The sequence below is a fragment of the Micropterus dolomieu genome, linkage group LG15, assembly GCF_021292245.1.
Source record: "Micropterus dolomieu isolate WLL.071019.BEF.003 ecotype Adirondacks linkage group LG15, ASM2129224v1, whole genome shotgun sequence".
Taxonomy (NCBI): domain Eukaryota; kingdom Metazoa; phylum Chordata; class Actinopteri; order Centrarchiformes; family Centrarchidae; genus Micropterus; species Micropterus dolomieu.
Window position 1 is genome coordinate 19714125 of NC_060164.1, and position 22483 is coordinate 19736607.

General features: G+C 39.5%; 1 protein-coding gene across 1 annotated transcript in view; it reads left to right on the forward strand.

Annotated features, from left to right (window-relative positions):
- The window catches only part of LOC123984517 (phosphatase and actin regulator 2-like), a 23441-nt gene extending 1797 nt beyond the window's left edge, over nt 1-21644 (forward strand). Inside the window, exons 2-13 of the mRNA XM_046071440.1 lie at nt 1851-2036; nt 4805-4879; nt 5272-5412; nt 6343-6591; nt 8346-8871; nt 9023-9198; nt 11326-11482; nt 11809-11864; nt 13706-13767; nt 14175-14312; nt 15555-15631; nt 16921-21644. Of these exons, the coding sequence (XP_045927396.1) occupies nt 1851-2036; nt 4805-4879; nt 5272-5412; nt 6343-6591; nt 8346-8871; nt 9023-9198; nt 11326-11482; nt 11809-11864; nt 13706-13767; nt 14175-14312; nt 15555-15631; nt 16921-16936 (1859 nt within the window). The 3' untranslated portion in view covers nt 16937-21644. The remainder of the gene's footprint in view (nt 1-1850; nt 2037-4804; nt 4880-5271; nt 5413-6342; nt 6592-8345; nt 8872-9022; nt 9199-11325; nt 11483-11808; nt 11865-13705; nt 13768-14174; nt 14313-15554; nt 15632-16920) is intronic.
- The last annotated feature ends 839 nt before the right edge of the window (nt 21645-22483 follow it).

The window sequence follows — 22483 nt, forward strand, 5'->3', positions numbered from 1 at the left end:
AATTTCCTGGCGTGCAACCACTAAACAACACGGCTTTGGTGGTGTTGGGCAAGTGGCCACCTAACTAACAAATCCTTTATTGTTAAATGTGCTGAATATCTGGATCATCCGGCCAACTTTGCTGAGTGGGTTTTCAGCTGTGGCCTGTGTGAAATCTGGGAGATTTCCTTTTGCTGACTATGTTTCTGCATTTATGCCTCTTAAATAAAATTGAGAAAACACGGCACTGCTGCCTTTTCAACCAACCTTCATTATGTTTCTGTCAGTGGTAGTTGAGAAGGACATGAGCTGAGATCAGATGCTGTGTTTTGTTGCAATTTGACTGTCACATCATCAGCAGCAGTAACAGCCACAGCAAACATCATATTCAGTCACATTGATATTTGTGTGTATGTGCTCACATTTCAAACAGCCAGAGGTTAAGACGGGTCCATGAAGGAAGCATGATGAGAATGTGTGTGTGTAGAAGAGGTGAGGGCAGTTCAGCATGTCTAAGACAGTGATGTAGTTATTATTATTCTTTTATTTTTTGGGCTATTTGCCTTTTTTGTTTGATAGAACAGCTGAAGAGTGAGACAGGAAATGTGAGAGAGAGATGGGATTGAACCCGGGCAGCTGTGGTTATAAGGACTTGGTGGTTATAAGCCTTGTTCATGGTGTGCATGCTCTACCAGGTGAGCTAACCGGTGCCTCATTGTAGTTATTATACTAACAGGCATAATGATTTAATTAGATTTTCCTTCAGTATTTAAAAAATGTAATCAAATGGTTTGAACATTAAATAGTTAAAATTAAAAGGGAATGAATTCAGTCATTTGGGGGCAACTTTACTCTAAAACACACCCGCTAACTCTGGGTGCTCCTTCCTAACTGACCAGATCAACCAGACAAAATTAAGTTCCTAAGTGCAAAAACAACCTGATATTGCTTTGAGGTAACGAGATTGATTGATTGATTGAACGTGATTCAAGGGCAAAAATTATGAGATTCGGGGGAAAATTTTCTGAAAGTTTGTATGCAGAAATTAGATCTCCCTACAGTCAGGAGGCTCGAGTGATTCAGCAGTAACTATTATGTAGCTAAAAAAACAAAAACCTTTCCCTGCCTTCCCAGCCTTTCCAGCATGGCACACACATGCACATAACACACACAACACCCACACACTGTCTGCTGTATTCCAGAGAGTTCACAGCACATCTAATCTTTCAACAGGAAGAGGAGGAGTTGTGGAAGGACAGGGATCTAGCCAAGACACACACACACACACACAAGCACACACACTGCAAATACTGTGCGGAGACTTAGAATTAGAAATAATATTCCTGCTTAGCCGTTGAAAGCTGAGTTGTATAGTGTTTTAGGAGTAATATTTAGGGGCATATAAATATATAGCTTTTCAGTATTTCACCAGAAAAAAGCAACATTAGAATAAAGTCAGAACAATAATTTTTTTTATCTTGTTAAACATCTTGAATCTTGTAAGGTAAATCTTGGGTAACCACTGGTGTACTATACATTATCGACATCCTGACATTAGTGTATCATGAGTTACTCTGTGATTTTGCCCACATCTTGTTGTCCATGTGATAACAGGGATAATAATGAAACTGTCTTGCAGTGTGAACGAGTGAACAGATGGCTCCCGCATTAGCTGTTGCCAGAAGACATCATATTCTTTATTTCTCTGATATGATATATCAATAGATGTGTATTATCTCCATGTATCACAGGACATAAAACCTCTGGTTGGCCTGCATATATAGAACTGTTGTGCATACTTGTGTTTGGATCATGATGCTGATCTGATTTATGTTGTGTGTTTTTTTTATTTATTTCTGTGTGTCTTCCAGTCGATGGGTTGGATAAATCATCATCACTGGCCAGCTGTGACGTGGTGGTGGACAGCGCCACCAATACCCAGAATGTCCCTGCATCACGGCAGCAGCGAGGCAAGCTGTCGTCACTAGGAAAACTGTTCAAACCCTGGAAGTGGAGGAAGAAGAAGACCAGCGACAAGTTCCAGGATCTTTCTAAAGGTATACGTCTTGTTTGTGTGTGTTTGCATTTGTGTGTGAGGAGTGGCTTCTGATTTGCTCTCCTCAATCAAGTATCTATACCACATCATTGTTTACAAGCGTGAACAGGAGCAGTTTTGTTCCCAGAAGAGCTTTAAAAGGAAAAGAGTGACCAGTTTGTTTGTAGCTCTCTTTGATTCATTCTTGAAGTGCTGGCTGGGAAATAAAAAGAGACAGAAGTAAACACAAAAAACAGAGACTCTTTCATGGCTGCCAGGTTAATCTGATCCTTTCTCTATTCTGTATCTGTATGAAGATTTCATGTGTCCATGCCCCTTTAGGCCCTGATCAGATAGAAAGCGCTTTGCAGGTTTGAAAACGTGAGCCGCACAGCAGTGGCTTTTTTGGCTGAATTTGGATAGAGCAATGTGCTGCATTTTTTTCATGTTGCTAGGCAACCACCAAATCAGCTGTCTTGTCAGTCTAATCAAATATTATAGCGCCAGCGATCTGTAATCGTTTGCCACTAAGTAATAACTGTCATGTTATCAGAAACTTGATCACAACTCTCAGGTCTGAGTCTTTTGTTGCTATAAACACCTGCTTTAAAAAAAGTAGACAAACGGAAGGCGCCTGCTCTGTCATTGTTTGAGGGTGAGAGGTGTACAAACACGCAGGAGACACGGAAACAGAGATCCGTGGGTACAGGAGACCCTCAGTAAGAGGAGACCCTGCTGGTAGTACCACCAGGTGGTCCAGTAGCTTTGTCTTAATGATGGTCGGTTCAAGGTTTATTTATGATGAGTCGGGGACAGTTTGTTGCAGTCTCCGGACAATCCAAGAAGCTGTAAACTTCTGTCACCACAACTGAGGTCCATCTCTCCATTCATTCGATTGGACAATGGAAAAAAATGCGAATGACGCCGGACGCTTTTCTGCCCGTGAGCTCAGAGCTCTCCTTCAAATGCGCAAGGCGCAGCAGGCGCCCAAAACGCGAGCCGCCCAGGGCACTGCAAGCTGTGTTGGGCGGGCCCTTGCACGTGTAGTGCGTCGAGGTGTGAGGCGGCCGCGTTGCAGATTGTGGAGCTCTGACAGTGTAGCTGTGAATTTGCCATGGGCTTCGGACGCTGCACAAACATGTTAATCATCACTTCCTGTGTCCCCTTTGTGGCGCTACATAGCACTTCGCACTACGACTATAACTGAACATGTAGATGTGTTCGGGGCGGGACTGTTATGAAGCACGTAAAGTTTGGTGCAGATGTGAGCATGTACACTGAAGTTAAAACAACTTCCTCTTTCATGGCGAATCATCGATTTTGGACGCCACAGGCACGCCGTTTCACCAAAACTCACCGTTCTTACAACGTCAATGGCTTTAGAGTAGACAGGAAAAATCTGAAGTCGGTCGGACTAATTCTCTAGGAGGAGTTTGTTAAAGTATGGAGCGTGTAAAAAATCCAAAAATAACCATAAAATTCAAAATGGCCGACTTCCTGTTGTGTTTGCCTTAACATCTGGACATGATACACGTGCCACAGAAATTTCGTACATGTAGGTAAAATGTGCCGCGGGGGCTGCATCGTTGAAGATCACTTCCTATTGCCAGTAGGAGGCGCTATGACTGTGGGTGAATGTTGTCTTGTACATGTGTTAAGGGCAGGACTCTTATCAAACTTCTAAACTCTGGTACAGATGCATGTACAGCCAAGTTACAACAACTTCCTGCGTCATGGCGAAGAGTTTAACTTTGCCGCCACGCCAATAGCCATTATGTTAACATGCACGAGTCCATTTAATTTTTTCATGGAGGTCGTATCAGCGTTTTCTTCTGCTGATTATCTTCCTCTGGTGTAGTGTGCTCAGTTGTGATCTCCAGCCATCTTCTTTATTATGATTCCCAACAATACCTTGCTATTTAAAGCTATAAAGCAGTGTTGAACTGTTGAATATTATCCTGCCTCATGGTGACTGGATGGTGGTAGAACTTAATAGAAATGTAGTTTTTTAAAGATTTTGAATCTTGATCCCATTTATTCAAACCATGTGTTTGGAAGTGAACACCAACATGGAGAGTTGGCTATATTTTGCAGTTGTTCAGTCTTTTTTGTGTTTATGGAGTGTACAAAATCAATCTAAACATCGTGTGTAGTAGTGCTGCATCTAATGATTCTTTCATGACAATCTTGCAAATATCATATATACATATAAAATAGTGGAAAAATGCCCAGAATTATTACCCAGGGTTTTTTTTTATTAATTACTATAATATAATTATAATCACTAAGGTGGTGTTTTCAAATTATATTTTTATCCCACTATTAGTCAAAAACACGAAGATATTCAGTTTACTATCATATGTAACAAAGAAAAGCAAAACAATACTCACATTTAAGCTGAAATCAGAAAATGTTAATTACCTAAATAGTTGCAGGTAGCTTGCTGCTTGTTGCTTTTCAGCCCTAATTGTATGATCAAACATGCTCATTTGGTGACTCAGCTGTGTACAGATGTAACTGAACAAGGCAGATTGATTTCTTATAATCCTGTTCTCAGGAGGTTTCAGAGGCAAAGCAGCAGTTAGGTTCCAGCAGGATGACAGAATTAGCTTGCAGGGTAGGGATTGCAACGATGATTTCGCAATAAGAAGGGGAAAGTATATATTGTGCAACGCTTTTGGTTGAATGCTGTGTAAATTACTTCCTGTAGCTCGAAGTCTAGATAAAGGAAGAGCAAATAAAATTCCCCCGGTGAATCATACGCCGACCATGATCTCGTTCATCTTTCAGTTCTAGAGAGAAAAATCTCCACCAGACAAACAAGGGAGGAACTCATCAGGAAAGGAGTTCTCATCGTTGACCAAGGTTTGTCTGCGCATTCATTCGCATGTTTCGTTATTCAATTATTTAGTTCCACTTTAAACATCAAAACGATGCTCCTGTCCGGCATTCAAAATGACCCATGATTAGCCCGTGATGGAGTTCAGCTCAGAGCATTTTAGCTACTTATAAACCCAAATGGAAACTTAACTGCTTCCTTAATGAATTATTCTTCATCAACTAATACACATTTTTCTGTAATTTTCTTGGTGTCCTTTACACATTAAGTTGAACTTCTTGAAATGAGACGTCTGCCTGTTGTAATGCCAATAAAAGCTGAACTCAAAATACAAATTTGCTTTCAACTGCTTCAAGAACATTTCTGAAAAACTGGATTTCTGTTACATGAACTGTTTTTTTTTTTTTCTCTCTTCTAGATGAAACAATTGGCAGCGAAAGTCTGAACGGCCATGCCACATCCAGTGTGACATCAGAGGAGGTCAAAGTTCACATTGAGTCTCCATTAACACCGCTGGAGGAACAGGCCACCGGGCCTGTCAGCACTGAAGACAAAACAGGTAAAACTTCTGGATCTGGGGCTTTTGTTGTTTGCACTGTTACCTGTAGTCTGGTTCAAGCTTAAAGTGTGTTGTTACCAAAAAGACTCTTTCTCTACAGGTTTTCATAAATGATCCTGAAAATATTTTGCACCTCAAGTACATAAATGTTATGCTCCATGTTCTGTAACAGGGAGATATTCTGAATCCACAGTAGTATTAATGTGTCCTGTAGGCAACAAAGATAATCCATAGAAATCAACTTGGTTGAACAAATGCAATTATAATATGGCTTCACTATTCCAAATATAAAGTGTTGAAACATGTCAAGTTACTCAGGAACATGGGACTTTTTCAGCCCTTTAGCAACTCTATTTTTAGATGGTAGAACTAAATGTTGTGGGGTTTTTTTAGATGTTGAGTTTTTCTCAGCCTCAGCCTCAGTTTTCTGGCTGACATTGAATCCTCTGTTTAAATGGATATTCCCATAATATCACGGTCTGAACAGAGAAGTAGCCATCTCCTAATGCCTCCCTTTCCCTCAGGAGACATGCCGCTGATCTCCTGTCTGATGCTGCTTAAGTGTTGTGCTGTTCTCATCACAACCCTATTAGCATTGAACGCATAGCCATTTGTTTGTTCAGTAGTTCGGTAGCAGAACACACATGCCTTCACACTGGAGGGTGGGGAAGGTTAATGGGTACATGCCATCTGTCATATCCGAAGCCTTATACATCATTCAGGTTGATACAATCCTAAATAAAAGCTGCTCTCTCCATCATCTCTGTCCATCAACTCACCTCTAATCTTTCAGTATCACTTTCTTTGCTTGTCTGCATGCCCATTTGTGCATCTTCTTGCACAGATGTGCGTCTTTTATCTTGTTTTCAGCCTCTAGTTTAATCTCTATACCATACTTTTTTCCCCTCCTGCTTCATCTGATCTGCTCAGATCAGACTAAACCCACTAAACCCCTCGCCCGGGCAAACCAAGTGCGACCTCGAGATGCTCAAGCTAAGAAACAGCAAAGCGCCACTCTGCCCGCTTCCTCCAAACCTGCCAGCAGCACTGCAGTCACAGCCAGGCAAAAAGACAGCACCTCAGGGGCTAAAAAGACAGCTAAAGCCACAGGCAAGACAGGCTCATCCACTCAAGCTAAAGCTAACCCGCGGAGCACTAACAACACTAGTCATGGGACTGGTAAGTTCAGCTTGTTGGGACTGAAGCCGGTTTGCTTGTAGATGTTCTTGCCTGCCTGCCTCCCTGCATGGAAAATGTGTTTGTACCACTGTTTGAAGAGAAAGAAGACTCACTATGTAAACCGTGGCTTCATGTGTGCCCCATCAAGTGTTTGTGTCAGGTGTCAAGTGTTTTGTCAAGTGGCTACAAAATAGTATTCCTCCCTTCTGATATTGTCCTCTCTCCTAATCGTGAGAGATTTCCAGTCAAGTGAGAAACTGTAGTGAAGTGTTTTGTTCATGATCTCCCGCCTGTATGATTTCTGAGAAAGCAGAAGTGAGTATTTTTTTGCCCAAATGTGGACGTGTGTGTGTGTGTGTGTGTGAGTGTGTGTGTGTGTGTGAGAGAGAGAGAGAGAGAGAGAGAGAGAGAGAGAGAGAGAGAGAGAGAGAGAGAGGGGACCGCACATGAGAGAGAGAGAGAGAGAGAGAAAGCAGCCCAGAGCCCAGAATATTGCATGTGATGTTCATGCAGTCATTTCTTAAGGACTCTGTTTATCTTATGTTGAGTTATTGGGGAAGTGGGACAAAAGTTGTTTGTTAGTGTTTTAATAATATTTTAAGTACATCCCTTTCCTCTGGCTGCTTCTATCAGCACACAAAGACACTTCACAGAAACTTAAAGGACTAATTCAGTCTGTAGACTATTAACATTTTAGATTTGTTGCAGTTTTAACAATCTGATTAGAAGTGGTTATTTTAGTACTGAAATGTTATGGCTGCAAATAGAGAAGTTTCTTTCTGCTAATGGATAAATTGTGGAATGCATATATCCAGTAGATTAAGGCAGTCATTAGTTGCAGCCCTACTGCACATACTACTTTCCGTCAAACTTCGATTACATTGTATTTTTTTCTGGTACAGCAAACATATCTGCTGTGTAAATCGCTTTTGAATAAAAATCAGAAACCTAAAGGGAGAATTTTATATTTAATATTTTTTGGTTTTATGATGGCGCCCCCCTATTTTTGCATTAATTTGACAAAATACAGTTTGGTTCTACGCCCATGTAGATGGAGAAGTTGTTTACATACAGCCAATCAAATTGCTTAATTTTAAACGACATTTGGTGAAAGCAGTTACATCAGTGTTCAATCATAGATGTTAGCTTTCCTGCTAAAGCTTAACTTACAAACATAAACACACGTGTTGTGCAGCACCATAGCTTGTTGAACAAGCCACCAAACAAACATTCACTGCTAACATCAGTATGCTGGCTTGATAGCTGATTAGCCGCTCAGCTGCAGCACATTAAACATCATGCAAACGTTCCTGCAAATGTCACTTCGGTCTGTTTAGATGTTGGTGTGCTCTTTACTCCTCATTACTCCTGAAAACATCACGGTGTGAGCCCATGCAAGATTGTCAGCTTTTTCACTTGTTTCCCCACCAGGGGTCATCCTGCAGGCTGCTGTCAATCAAACACGGATGCGCTTATCCAACCATACGAGACATAAAAGAGCATTTCTGATATTTGCCCAATTTCTTTTCTTCGTTGTCAATAATAAAAGATATTTACAATCTATTTTTAAAAAAACATGTTGACAGTATTTCTAACTGCAACAACAGATTAATGTGATTTCAGTTTAACTAAATACTAGTATAAGACATAGCATTTGTATTGATAGAACTTCTTTCACACTTACAGACAATTCATAGTTTTTGTAACCTGCATTTCTGGAGCACCATTTCCCTATCTCTTTTTCTTCTCCTCAGCCAAATCCTCACATGCAAAGAAGACAGTATGTACAACAAAAACCACCACTGCCTCCACCTCCACCTCCACCCCTCGTTCTCGTCTGTCTAAGGAGGCTACAGCACAGACTGGTGGGACAGATGCAAGAACCAACCGGAAATCAGACACTCCCACCTCTTCCTCCGTACCTCAAAGACTACCTCCAAGCCAGCCTGGGGAGATAAAATCCTTACCCATTTCTTTAGACACCAAGTCTGCTTCCTCTAATGCCTCAGGCAATGAGACAGGGGGAACCCCACCTAGTCTGGAGCCTAAATCTGCCCCCAAGGCCTCTACAGCGGGTGAGGATACCCACAAAGGTATGGCTCCTGAACTCACAGTCCAGTCTCCCCATATCAACAGAAGTACAGAGGACACTTCCTTCACAGAGGGGGAGACAGACAGCGGCTCACAGGGGGAGAAACGGGGGAGAACAGGAGGGGAGGGAGGAGAAGAAGAAGAAAATAGCAGAGGAGAAACAGAGTCTCCTGTGGAAAACAGCCCTAGGTAAAAGCTAGTTATACAACCCTGTGTTGTAAAATGATAAATAAATCTACTAAAATATTAACATTTAGAGGAAACCGCTTTACAAATCTCAGGATTTGTTCTATTTCATCAAACAAGTGCGCTCATTCTGCCTTGTTATTGTTTCCTGCAGGTCAGCCAAGCAACAATCTGAAAAGCCACAGGGCCTCAGTGTGAACACGGAGCATGCCGAGGTGACGGTGATCCCCAATAGGCCGAGAGACAGCCAGACTAGTGACTCCGACTCTGACGGCCCAATCCTGTACCGCGATGAGGAGGAAGAAGATGAGGAGGACGAGTACACAAACAGTATGACATTTGATTTCTAACACATCACACAGTAATGGAGGCCAAAGCCAGTGTGTCACCTGCACAACTTGTACGAACATTTTAAAGAAGCTCCTCATGACTACTATGGTAGTTTACATGAGGCGTTTCATTAAGAATATGCTATTTATTTGATTTCAAATGCTGGCAGAAACCTGGAAGGGAAAAGCAGCTCAAAGTTTTTATTTACATTTTTTTAAGCATTTCTGCTTTATTTGATAGTGATAGTAGAGAGAGAGACAGGAAAGGCAGGGAGAAAGAGGGGATGACATGCAGCAAAGGGCACAGGCTGGATTCAAACCCAGGCCACTGCGGTAAGGACTCCTTGATGCCTGGTACTCATGCTACCATCTGAGCTACAAGGGTGCCTGTGCATGCTCACTAGAGTTACCAGTTCATTAGATTTGTCCTGTTCTTTGAGTCATAGCAATATGCACCTGTTTTGGAATGGAAAAAGTTTAAGTGGTCATAGTGACTACATGATAGTTGGCGCTAAGCATGCTCATTCTAAAATCTTCCAACAGCATTAAGGAGTTTTAGGCTGTGTCCGAAATATGGTTGGACAATAAAACGATGTAAATAATTATTGCGATATAATTTTTTTCAATAACAATATAACAAATGTTCAATACATATTCAATAAATGTTTGATTTTATTCACTTGAATCATACACAAAGTAGGACTTAATGTTTTTATTGAGATATTTATTTTGTTTAGGAAAAAGGACTGAAAAAAGCTTTTACTTAATATTACTCATGCATATTGACAAAGATTTTATCATAATTGTTTTGAATGTTCTACCTCAGATTTGTGAAGTGATCCATTGTTTGGCATCAATTGTTGACCATAAAGAAGAGTTTAAGCCACAATTAACCATCGGGTTTTTTCAACTTTCACTCAGGAGCAAAAATCAGCCTTTAAACTCGAAAGAAATCAGGATTTGATACTTATAGATTATCGATATCCAAAGATATGAAACTTTTTATCGTGATAACATTTTTGGCCGTATCGTCCAGCCTTAGTCCGAAACCACCATTTTGTAGTGCTTTCCGAATGTAGTAAGAATTATTATACCCTATATAGTGGACTCAAAGTATCCCAGAATGCATTGTGAAAAGTAGTGTACAACCGATGGGCACTAACCAAGCTGTATATATCATCATTCATTGTGATTATAGAATAATGGTCCACCAGTTGACGTTGATCTGGCTCGTTTTGTGCGACGGCAATGACATTAAAAATGGTACAGAGCGAATGACTCGAGTAGTGTCCATAAGTGTTGTTTTCCAGTGAGCTCACTGTATAGTCCTCTACATATATCTACCTAGATAAGGGAGCAGGGGAGTAGTGAATGAGTGATGATTTTCGGACACAGCCTTAGAATCTTCCAACAGCATTTGGGAGAGTTACTGACCGTATGCGACTGGCCCTTTTTCTCGTTTGATCCACATCCTGCTTCGTCTCTTACCTTAACTTCACAAATGGACACTTCAACATACAAATGCATAATGTCACAAGACAGGTATCATTACTAAATGGTTGCAGGAACACGGAGAGTATTCATTCCTTTTGTGGCCTGTACAGTCCCAAGATCTCATCGCTATCGAAGTAAAGTGGAAAGGATTGCTTACAGCAAGACAGCATCGCACATTTTTGCACCCAGACACATTCATGTTGTTATGAACGTCAAAGGAGGCACAACACACTGTGTTAAAGATGCATCTATTAAGATGCCAGCTGGGTTTTTAATGTAGAAAAGACATAAATCTCTTTGAATTAAGTTTTCTTAGTGTACCAGCTTCAGCAAAGATGATCTGGTCTCTTACTTGTTAGCTAATGTTGCTTTGAAACTTCTATATCGTCTATATCAAAGGGCTGCATGACATTTTTTTGCCAACCAACAATTCATCCAATTATATGACCAACCTTTGAAGCAGCATTTGTAATTAAGTTGCACCTGCTGTATCAGTTACATGTTGATGTTTTTTTTAGATTTTTAGAAACCTCATTTGCCTCATTGATGCTTCATTATAGCCTGCAGCAGATCTCCTTGGTGGTTGTTTCAAGGCCCAAAAAAAGCCTGTGACCGTGTTGCGTCTCTGTTCCAGGCGCTCTGGCCAATAGGATCCGTCGACGAGACACCCTAAACATCAAACTGCGGAACCGACCCAGCAAGGCAGAGCTGGAGGAGAAAAATATTCTGCCGCGGAGCTCCTTGACAGAGAGACACGAGCTCCGCCAGCAGATAGGCAGCAAACTAGTCAGGTACACACACACACACACGCTCAGCATGATGTGAAAATGTGTGAATTTTCATTGTAGATGTGGCGGAGCTGTGGGGTATTAACAGAGATTATTAATTGTTTCATGGTGCGGTTGTGGGCGGTGTACTGGTACAAATGATGCACAGTAAAAATGTGTGCTGAAGTTTAGTTTGGCATTTTCTACCAGATGAGGCAGAAAGGCTGCCAGCAAATCTGCCTTTGTATTAACAACAACAAAAAGTTTCACAAATGTTAATGTGATAATTCTTGTTGTTTTTGTGCATAATTTTTAAGTCACGTCTGCTCTTATGTGTTTTCTCTTTTCAGGCGCCTGAGCCAAAGACCCACCACAGAGGAGCTGGAGCAGAGAAACATCCTCAAGCGTAAGTTTCTGAAATAAACTATTAAACTGAGGTTTAGAAACTTTGAAAGCAATGTCATATACATTTCTTTAGTCTTTAGTAAATCTTTAAATGTAAAGCATGCAAGCAGCAGTGTTGCATCACCTCATCTGATGCATGTTGAGGATATCTATACATGCCATGTATTTTGCACCACTTAGTGGATATATTACCCACTGTTAGAATATGATGCCTGGGTCTGTCTTATCTCTCTTGAAACTTGAAATTAGGGTGTGACACATTTATAGCATTCTCACAACAGAAGCACTTAGGGGTTGACAACAATGTACCTGCTAATTCGACTTTACTTTCTATGAAGCTACAATATATTGATGACCAATTTTATTCTTCTCACAAAGAGAAGGTCCACATAGGTCCTAATTGAAACAACAATATTATTGTGTCTGTCCAACATAAAGTTCAACATCTGAACAAAAGAATAGATGATCCTGGTTACATCAGATATTGTGGTATTCCAACTGTCTAGTTTTATTCGGTGGCAGCAAAAAATTGCCAGATAAGACCTTGGATGTCTCATTAATCAGAAAGATGAGACAGATATGTCCATCTAATTTATGAGTTACTGTCTGTTAGAATCTTTGTGTCTCCTACGCTGGACTGATGTGGGCAGTCACACTAAGGTCTGTATTATTTTACAGAGAGGGGTTCATAGACACTGATCTTTTTCTCCTTACTTTGGTCACCATGTTAATCAAAGTTAAGTCAGTTCTGCTCAGTCAGTTAGTTAGGCTGCATTGTCCACAATACAAGCACTACACGTTAGTCCTGATAAATATTTAAATGACTCTGTCAAATGGTCTATAAAATTTGTATGTCATGCTACTAAGACGGACTTCAATCATTCTGCTGGAGGGTTTGCTAGCTCAATTTATGTGCCAACTTTGCATTTCAGAGAAAGAGGTATTTAAGCGTTGGATATTATAACACTGGTTTTGCTCTTGGCCTAGCTGAGTTATTATGTGATATCTGTTTTATGTTAAGTGGAAAATGATAGCAAACAGCTCACAATCACAAGTTTGTATCCAGTATGACACAGGAAATTAAAATAAAAACTAAGCTAATCATCCAGTGTATTGGTGGTATATACATAGTAAGTATGGCACAATAAGCAAATTACAATAACAGTACAACATGACTACAAAACAACTATTCTGAACATTGTTTCTGACCAAGTTCATCCCTTTGTGACTTCATATTATCCACGAATGGTTACTTACAGTTATTTTAGGCTGTAACAAAACACATTAAAATACAACAGCTGTTAGCTGCTAAAATGAAACCTTGACACTGACTGGTGCAGTAATACTGATCTGCTGACATAAAGAAAGTGTCTCAGTAAAACTGGAGCAAAAGCTTTGCAGGGCTTGTTAGGATGTGCGTACCTTTTGCACGCATATTTTGCAGTAAGTTGGTTTGCAGCGTCACGCATGTTATCCATCAGGAGATGTTGATACTTTTAATGTGTCACACAGCCTCAGTCTAGTTGTAACTCAGGTAAAATAAAGCCAGCCTCTGATGTGTACAGCACAAAGACGACTGAGATATAATGTGTGACTTTTTATTTAGGAAGAAACACAAAAAGAGAAAGAAATACTGTTTTTTGTGCTGTTACACACACACACATAAATATATATATTTACCTACATAAGTTCCCCTTTTGCTTTTGTTATGGCGATAACACAGCTACATATCCATGGACACACTTTGATATTGCAAATAACATCTTGCTGTTATAAGTAGAAGCAGAAGCATGTTGCAGACACTTTGGGTGTAAAATGAGTCTGTTGGTTCTCTGCATGCAGAAAAGAATGAAGCAGAGGAGCAAGAAGCCAAGCAAGAGATTAAAAGGAGACTCTCCAGAAAGGTACTGTAAACACCAGCCAGTCACACACATGAGTGAGAACAGAAAGGACACAGTGAGTCTATATTTAGCCGCTAATATGTTTTGCAATGACTCATGTTAGGAGGCAGAAAAGATGCTTTGTGTAGCCATCTAGTGGACACAGATGGAACTGAAACTTTTGCTATGACTCTTGCTCATGTGATAAAAAATAACATTTAGTTCCTGGAAATTGTTTAAATAATTAATACAGGGTACAATTGTAAAATGACATAAGCACATAGGCGTGTACCATATGTTAGACGTTAATATAACTTTCTTCTAAAAAGAAAAAAATATTTGAAAGATCATTCCTGAATTTTGATGTTTATGGTCTAATTTCTGTCCCCTTTTCTGTGTGTGTGTGTGTGTGTGTTCGTGTGTTCGTGTAGCTGAGTGTGAGGCCTACAGTGGCAGAGCTCGTCGCTCGCAGGATCTTGCGTTTTAACGAGTATGTGGAGGTAACGGATGCCAAAGATTATGACCGGCGGGCGGACAAACCCTGGACACGGCTTACTCCCGCTGACAAGGTAAGCTACAATTGATATGTGTCATAAAACCTTGATGTTAGTAAACTACAGGTGGTTAAAGGATGTCAAAGTCAAAAGTATGAGGACACCCAAACAAAATATTTGGACACCCGTATGTAGATATTAGATATTTCATTCCAAAAACTTTTGCCAGTCCACTCTTCTGTCGAGGCTTTCTACAAAATGTTTGATATACCGGTACTCCCACTCAGCCACAAGAGCATTAGCAAGGTCAGGCACTGATGTTGGGAGATAAGGTCTGGATTGTTCATCTGTGTTCTAGTTCATCCCAGAGGTGTTGGATGGAGTTGATGTCAGGACTCTTTGCAGGCTAGTCGAGTTTTTCCTTATCAAACTTCTTGTTGTGGACCTCCCTTGGTGACCAGGAATAGCCATTGTCTAAAATATTGTTGTATGCAGGAGCATTAAGGTTTCTCTTAATTGGAACTCAGTGTTTGAGCCCAAACGAAACCCTGAAACTGCCCCAGACCGTGTTGCACTTGATGTTTTGTAAAGTGAGTGGGATGATACACATGTTGATACAGAAGCAATCTAAGTGCATCCATGTACCATGTCTACCTTACAAATGTTTTCTGTCTTTATAAAATCTGTTTCTATGTCAAGCCTGCCCTCTGCTGCTGATGTTTAGAACTACACATCACACAGAAATTGCACAGTCTTAATGTCCATCCTAAATCACAAATGCTTAACCCTCACAGACTTTAATTTACATCACACCTCATAATCAACTGCTGTATGAGGAGAGGGAGAGGACTTCACGTTACCTGCGGCAGAGGGATTTCTGTTCAAATGTCAAATGCCAGGCTAATTTTTTACATATAGTTTAATGAAACTAAGAGTGTTATCAACTTTCTGACTACAATAATCCTTAACAGTGTTATTAATATTGTTTAATAATAACAGACAAAAACAAATCAACAATAGTGCCCTAAGATAACAACGAACTAGACACATGCTGGCTGGTGTTTACAAGTAAACTTGTTCTTGCTTCTTTTAAAAATAAAGCACCTTCAGATTTCATACTGAAACAGCCCGGAACCCTTTTACATTATTGGAAATGCACATCAAAGTCTGCAAGTCTACAGGATGATTAGAGTAGAAAACATAGCTGTGTTTTGATGTTGTGTGTGGGTGGGTGGCCTTGTCCTCTTAAATGCATTTTTATCTGTGTGTGTGTGTGTGTGTGTGTGTGTGTGTGTGTGTGCGTGTTCTGCCCCTCAGGCTGCTATCCGTAAGGAGCTGAACGAGTTTAAGAGCCGGGAGATGGAGGTTCATGAAGACAGCAAACACTTCACCAGGTACTCGAGCGGTCGATGACCTCCACCATTTAGCCAACTCTGACGATAACTTGCGCTTCATTAGTAATTTATCACCACAAATCCTGCTGTTTATTAGCTCACGTTGATCAATATTTATATTACTCTGGTCCTCCATTTCCACTAACCACATTCAAGTCATGATATACACCTGGGTCGACTCCAGTTCATTAGCCTCAGGCAATGATTGTCAGTAAAGTCCAGGGTCACTCTCTTATATGTTATTAGATCTTTGTGACATGGTTTTGGATTGTTCCGCTGTACAGAGCACAGTGAGAATAAGTCCACCAGTAAAAACTAATACACCTTTTTCTCTATATTAGTTATTGCCACTGTATTCATTAATAATGGCACCCTGCATTGCATCAATTGTGCATGTTTTTACTGAATTAAAAATATGTATTATTCCATTTACTCATTTAGAGCATCTCATTTTTATGGATAAATATTATTGTTGTGCAAATGTGTGTTGTGTATATATTTTTTTTCAGCCACCAGGAGAACAGTTAACTTCACCAAGATCTTTCCGACAATTCAAGCAGCATTACCATCACACAAATCCTGATATTTTAGTGTGTGTGTGTGTGTGAAACATCATTAAACCAACATAATTTTCTTTCTCTAAAGCCACTGGCTGCAGCTCAAGGTGCAGGTGTTTGAATTGAGTGTTTTTATTCCTTGTGAAGATATCACCATATATGATTCTATGCAGATTCTAATTTTGCTTTGAATATCTCCTTCTCATGTGTTGTTTGTGTGTGGGTTAGGTTTAAATCACATTTAAACAAATAAGAACTAACATGTAATTTGTTGCAGCAAATTTGATTGCAACCCATATAGCATAACTGTATTCTCCATTGTGGAACTATTTCATTCACTCACGGTGCGTCTTCTGCATCACTTGTGTACGAGATAAGATAATGGGACAGACTGTCTTTGCATTTTATAAAAGCCCCCTGCTGGAGAAGAAGGCATGGTCTGTTCTGCTTATTCATTGTGAGTTTGGATAATTTCTGATTGAGTATTTTTCTCAAGTTCAAACAGCAGTTTGAATTCCGAATAAAAAGCGATAGCCCTAATGTTGATATATCTTTTTTCTACAGTAACAGCAAACATTTTTTGTAAGATAGCCTACAGATGAATTCCACACAAACATTTTTTTATATCATAAACTATCTGTTCCGTATTGTTGATTTGTAGATATACTATTATATTGAGTATGTTTGCATTGTATATTCATGAACTAAAACCTGTGTGTTTGTTGTTTTCAGATTCCATCGGCCATAAGTGCTCTCACTGCCAGCTGGATGTCAGCACCACAAGCTCTCCGGTCCACAGCTCCCAGCAGTCTCCCGGCCCTCCAGACCCTCAGTACACAGCTCTATCCACTTTGCTCTGGGATCCTCTTGCGCTTGATGATATGTATTTCTGTCTATAGTGACAGCATGTGTCTTAAGGCCTTGGCCATCCATGGACACCAGTGAAACATTTGCACATATCTTAGAGTCAGAACATTTTTATGGCGCTCTGATTAGAACCATTTATTTATTGTAGATTGCCAGAACCTGCTGGGATATTATGCTTGTTGTTTGTTTGTTTTTTTGGTTCACTTCGGGCCTTGTAATGAGAAGTTCCAGGGAGGAAAAATGGGTATAAGTACCCGTATTAGTGAATGTGGCATGATTGTACTAAAGAGTTTGTGTACTTGCCAAGGCATGCCTTGCCATAATGGCCATATATGGGCATCCTCCTAGAACCGGAAATGGGAGTGATTGGATGGTTTCCTGCGGATGTCAGTGCCTGTGTCATAGATCAGAGGGGGGAGAGGTGCCTCTTGGAGTTATATCTGAAATACTGCAGTTCATTTTTAGACATATTTAAAGTATATTGCCACTAGAGGGCATTATATCGTAAGAGTTAGAGTCTAAAAGGAGGAAGACTATGTAGATGATAAATTACTTACAAGTGTTATATTTATAACTGCTTAAGCTGAGGGTTCGCTGGACATCTGAGGCACTAATAGTGAAGTGCAATGAAAATCACTCTAATTCTAGCCAGTCTCTCAGCACTCTTCCTGATGATACATGGTTATCGTGTACCATCATATATTCTGTGTTGGGTTATTAAGTGCAAAGCTCTGACCACTTGCTTCAGTTTTTCATTTTAAGGCTATTGGCTGGAGCTCTTACTCAGAGTGACTTGGTGCCAAAGAAAAAGCAGAAATTTGATTGTATTCTTGTCTTCTTATTTGAAAGTTTACAGGTTTGATTTTTTTTTTGGATATCATATAAAGGTTTTATGAATAGAGTACAGGCACTGAGAGTTTCACCACTGAAGCAATCAACTGGCCTCTCAAAGAAGTGGAGAAGAATTTTATTTTCCATTTCCTTGAACATGCTTTTGCAGTTTAATCTGTCAGCCTATGATACATACACAAGGAGAGCCTTACATGTAGCCCTTTCATAACTTGCCCTAACATGCACCTTGAATCCAGCAGTGAACAGCTGTTTTAATCAACACACAGTTTGATTTCTCTTTTGGCTCCAAACCTGAGAATTTAAAGGAATAATTAAACTTTTTAGAAATACACAAGATCACTTGATTGATTAATTAATCTGCAACTATTCTCATAGTCATTGTCATATATGATATTATACTGAATACCCCTATATAGTTAATTGCTTTGTTAAAAGGCAGTCACTTTCTTGCTGAGTGTTAGATGTGAAGATCAATACTTCTTAGCCTGTTTTATATTCCACTGTCTGTCTGAATTCATTTTTATTGTTATGAGATTATATACAAACAGGTAAATTGTCACAGTTGGCTGTACAACAACTTAACTCCATTCAAGAGGGTTTGCCTCTGTTTAAATGCACAGACAGTTAGTGTGTGTAGATTTATGGTTTGTTAGCAACTTGGCTCAGGTGGTTTGGATCATTTGGATCACTGTTCATCTTTGGTGCATTTATAGATTTTCTGCCTCTAAGTGATCCTTCCAGATCAAATCCTTAAGATGCATGTTAATGCAAATTGTAAAGGGGATACATTTTTTTATGATTTGTTTTTGTGGGAATGCCAGAACATTTGGCTGAGCTATCAGAAAAAGAAACCCTCAGAATATTCAGAGAGAGAGAGAGAACCTGAACTGATAACTTAAAATATTTTAGGACTCATATAAGAAGCTGGGACAGAACACAACAAGACATGGCCCCTTACTCATTGCTGTGGGTGTGACCTTGGCTGAGAAGTGATTGACAGGTTGAGCTTGCTGACGTCTGAAGGCTTTTTATTCTCATAAGAGACCTCCAACCTCCACAACACTCATCATTCTTACAAACAGTAACTGAAAAGGACAGGTTTATTCTTTCGGTGCGGAGGTTGTAACATGAAATGATGTACAGCGATGGAAAAGAAAACAGTATTCATTCATGCCAATGTCTATGTTGTTATATATTGATGATTTTGTACAGAATGTATATCGAGCATGTGCATACATTGAAATCCATTTTACTACCAGTATGATACAATACAACTTCGATGTGAAAGTTTTACGCTCTGATTTTAGTTGTCGTATTTTATTTTTTATCACCCCCAGACAATCATAATGAAATGAACAGTTCAGCACTCATGTAAGTGCTGTTTCTCGGCAGAATATCCGGCACAGTACAGTCTTGTCTTTACCAAACCTGTTTCCTAAGCAGACCATGGACACGGCACAATATGGTAGTGATAAATATCTCTCTGGCTTTTTGGTATTCTGTTGTGCCTTCACTTTAACTGGAGTCAGCAGGTGCAATGCGGCAGGAATTTCATGGATAGTGACTCAGTTTAAAAGCAATTTATAATCCTTCCTGGACCTCTCTTTTGATTTATGTCTTCAGATGACCATAGTTCACCGTGCACAAACCCAAACAGGATGCGACGTGAAACTTTGGCATAATCATATCTAACTGTCCAGAAAGCTCCTTTTAATTTAGATACACAAATTAAAAGTCTTACTGGTGGTAAAGCTTTGAAAACCTGAATATGCTGCTTGCATATCTTTAACAAAGTCAGTAGGTTAATCCAACTAGTAACATTTATTTCAACCCAGCCGATTTAGCATTTATAAGCAGTATATGGTCAATGTGAAAGCCATGTGAAACAGGTCACTTGTAGTTATTAACCTACAGACTTGTATCTGAGGCTCCCCTCTGTTTTATGGAGCTGTACAGTGAGTTTTAGTTTATTGTTTAGCTGTCCTGCAACTTTACTGTTCACTCTTGTTCACTCTCACGGCTTTCAAAGCGTTGTTTTCAGCAGCAGCACGCAGCTGATTTCATCAAAAAAGCTTTTTTTTTTTCAAGTGTACACTACCTGACCAAACCAAACAGTAGACTGAGCCAGAGAGTAGCTGGTGAACACAGTGGAGCATCTAGCAGCTAAAGAGACAGATATTTCCTCGAAGAGTTGGTAAAGACCAAAAACGGAGCTAGAGGAGAGTGAATATTGAACTTAAATTGGTCAGGTGGCCATAGACTTGAATCCACATGAATGATAATGTTACTCTGTAACTGTAGATCAACTAAAAAAGTTAATCCATTAGTGCAGGTTTAAGCGTTTAATAATGTATTTGTTTACAACTTTAACTCTGTATCTTTAATCTTATATAATAGTATTTACATTTATTGAACACATTAGAAATAGTTTTAAACCTGTCTCAATGATTTTCATACATGTATAAATGGTTAATACATGCTTCGTAACGCAAAGGATTAGTTATGATAAGTTATGTTATACTGCACAATCAATCATTCATTAGCTGTTTAAACACCAGTTATAGATGCTTAATTGTAGAAGTTAGAATTGCTGACAAAGTACATTAATCAACACTTAAAAATGTACTTATTTGCTTGCATCTGCATTAGTGTGTTAAAGAACATTTATGATGTCTTTATATACTGCTTATAAATGCTAAATAGAGAGGTTAACATAAAATAAGACGCTCTAGAAATTGTACTTGTTTGTGTAAATCCAGGCAATCGCTTGGTGTTTTCAATTATAAAACATAAAACACATCTAATACTGAGACTTTTTACAGGGGAATCCTGGTCTGAACCACATCTACATTTAAGGTTTACTTTTTCCTGCAACACTGGTGCATAATTCCATATTTTAGAGTCCAGAGTTAGGTATAGCATCTAGGCTAAGCAGTTGAGAGTGTTGAAGAGCCTTGACCGTTGGTGTTTTGTCAATGTTAATCACAAGGAGTGAGGCCTGTAAAAACCTTTATGGCTGCAGTCTGTTTCATCTCATCCTGTGTGGAACTGTAAAATAAACACAATACACCTTCTGAAAGCTTTAAAAGATGTAACACACCCTACATTGCTTTGCATTGTCCATGACAGTGAACCAATGAAATTAAAGTGTCAAACATACAATTACAAGACAAGTATTTGTCTAACCCTTCAGTTGAGCGTGGTTAAAAACACTCATGGCCACTTTGACACTTGCTTTCCCGGCTGCTGCTATTAATTTGCAGTACTGGATACTTCACCAGTTCATGAAAATGTTTACATTTGAGGATGTCTGTTGTAATGGTGCTTGAGGCTTCCTTTATCACTTTCCCAAATCAAATCCCCAATTTCTGACAAGAGCCATAATCAGACTGCTGCTGTTAGTGATCGAAAGCCTTTTATCTTCAACCCGTAGTCTTTTCTTGATCTTGTGAAATCACAGTAAGGTATCATGATGGATGGTGACCCAGTCACACCGTAAACCCCCCAACTATAAATGCATTGGATGTAACTGAAATGCTTTGATTTATTTATTTTTCTCACACAATGGCAGCAAGATGCTCAAAGCAGCAACGGTGGATATTGGACTCCAACTTACCTTTACTGTATGTTTGACTTAAGATTGATTTGTCATAGGATGATGTCATATATCCCAAAAACAGCTACTGTTGCGTCCAAACTGTGTATATTTTTTGTATATAAAGAATCATGGAAAAACATCTTATTTTGTGTTCTTTTTTTCTTGTCATGTGATCAATATTAAATAAAAATGGGTGAGTAATATGGATGCAAACCGCAGAAGTGCACTGATTATAGAAGATAAAGGCAGGGGTATTGTGAAAAATGAGGATTGTTGGATACAAGAAGATTTTAACATTAAATTATGCAACAAAAAAAAGGTGTTTACACAGGAACAGTCCTTCCTCTCTTACAAATCCAGATAATACATTTGCACTAGCTTGTAAGAAAAGTGAAATGTAATTGTTTCCGCTTCTCTCTTTTGTACCATTGTATTATTACTGGTTGCTGGTTTTAGGAGGCAGAGTCCTTGAAGGCCATGTTTCCTAATTCACTATTCAGAGACATGAAATGGAAAGAGCAAGATGCTTAGTCTCTGTAGGGTTTTATTTTTAAATACATTACATTGTTACTTGCAGATTTCCTTAACTAATTAAAAGCTTTACCAAATATTTCTTTGTTTTTAAATTTCCACCAAGGTTCCAAGGACGGCTATGAGTGGAATTTACAGCCTCTCTGGAAACCCAAATGTTCAAGCAATTAGTGCCAATTAAGCCATTCTAGGACATTAGAAAAGATTGAAGAAAACCTTTAACTCTGCTTTCCTCATCACCTTCCATGTGCCCTGAATTGTCGAGGATGACAGTGTAATTACTTTGAGAAATCGGCACTGAACCTTGCTGTGCCCTTTGGCTCTCACTGAGTTTCTGCTTTGGTTACAAAAGGACAAACCATTCTGCAAAAAGTGAAATGACAAATGTGTAATTTTATTAGCTGCACGTAGCAGTGTGGCTCCGGGTCTACCGCTTTAGTCCAGATT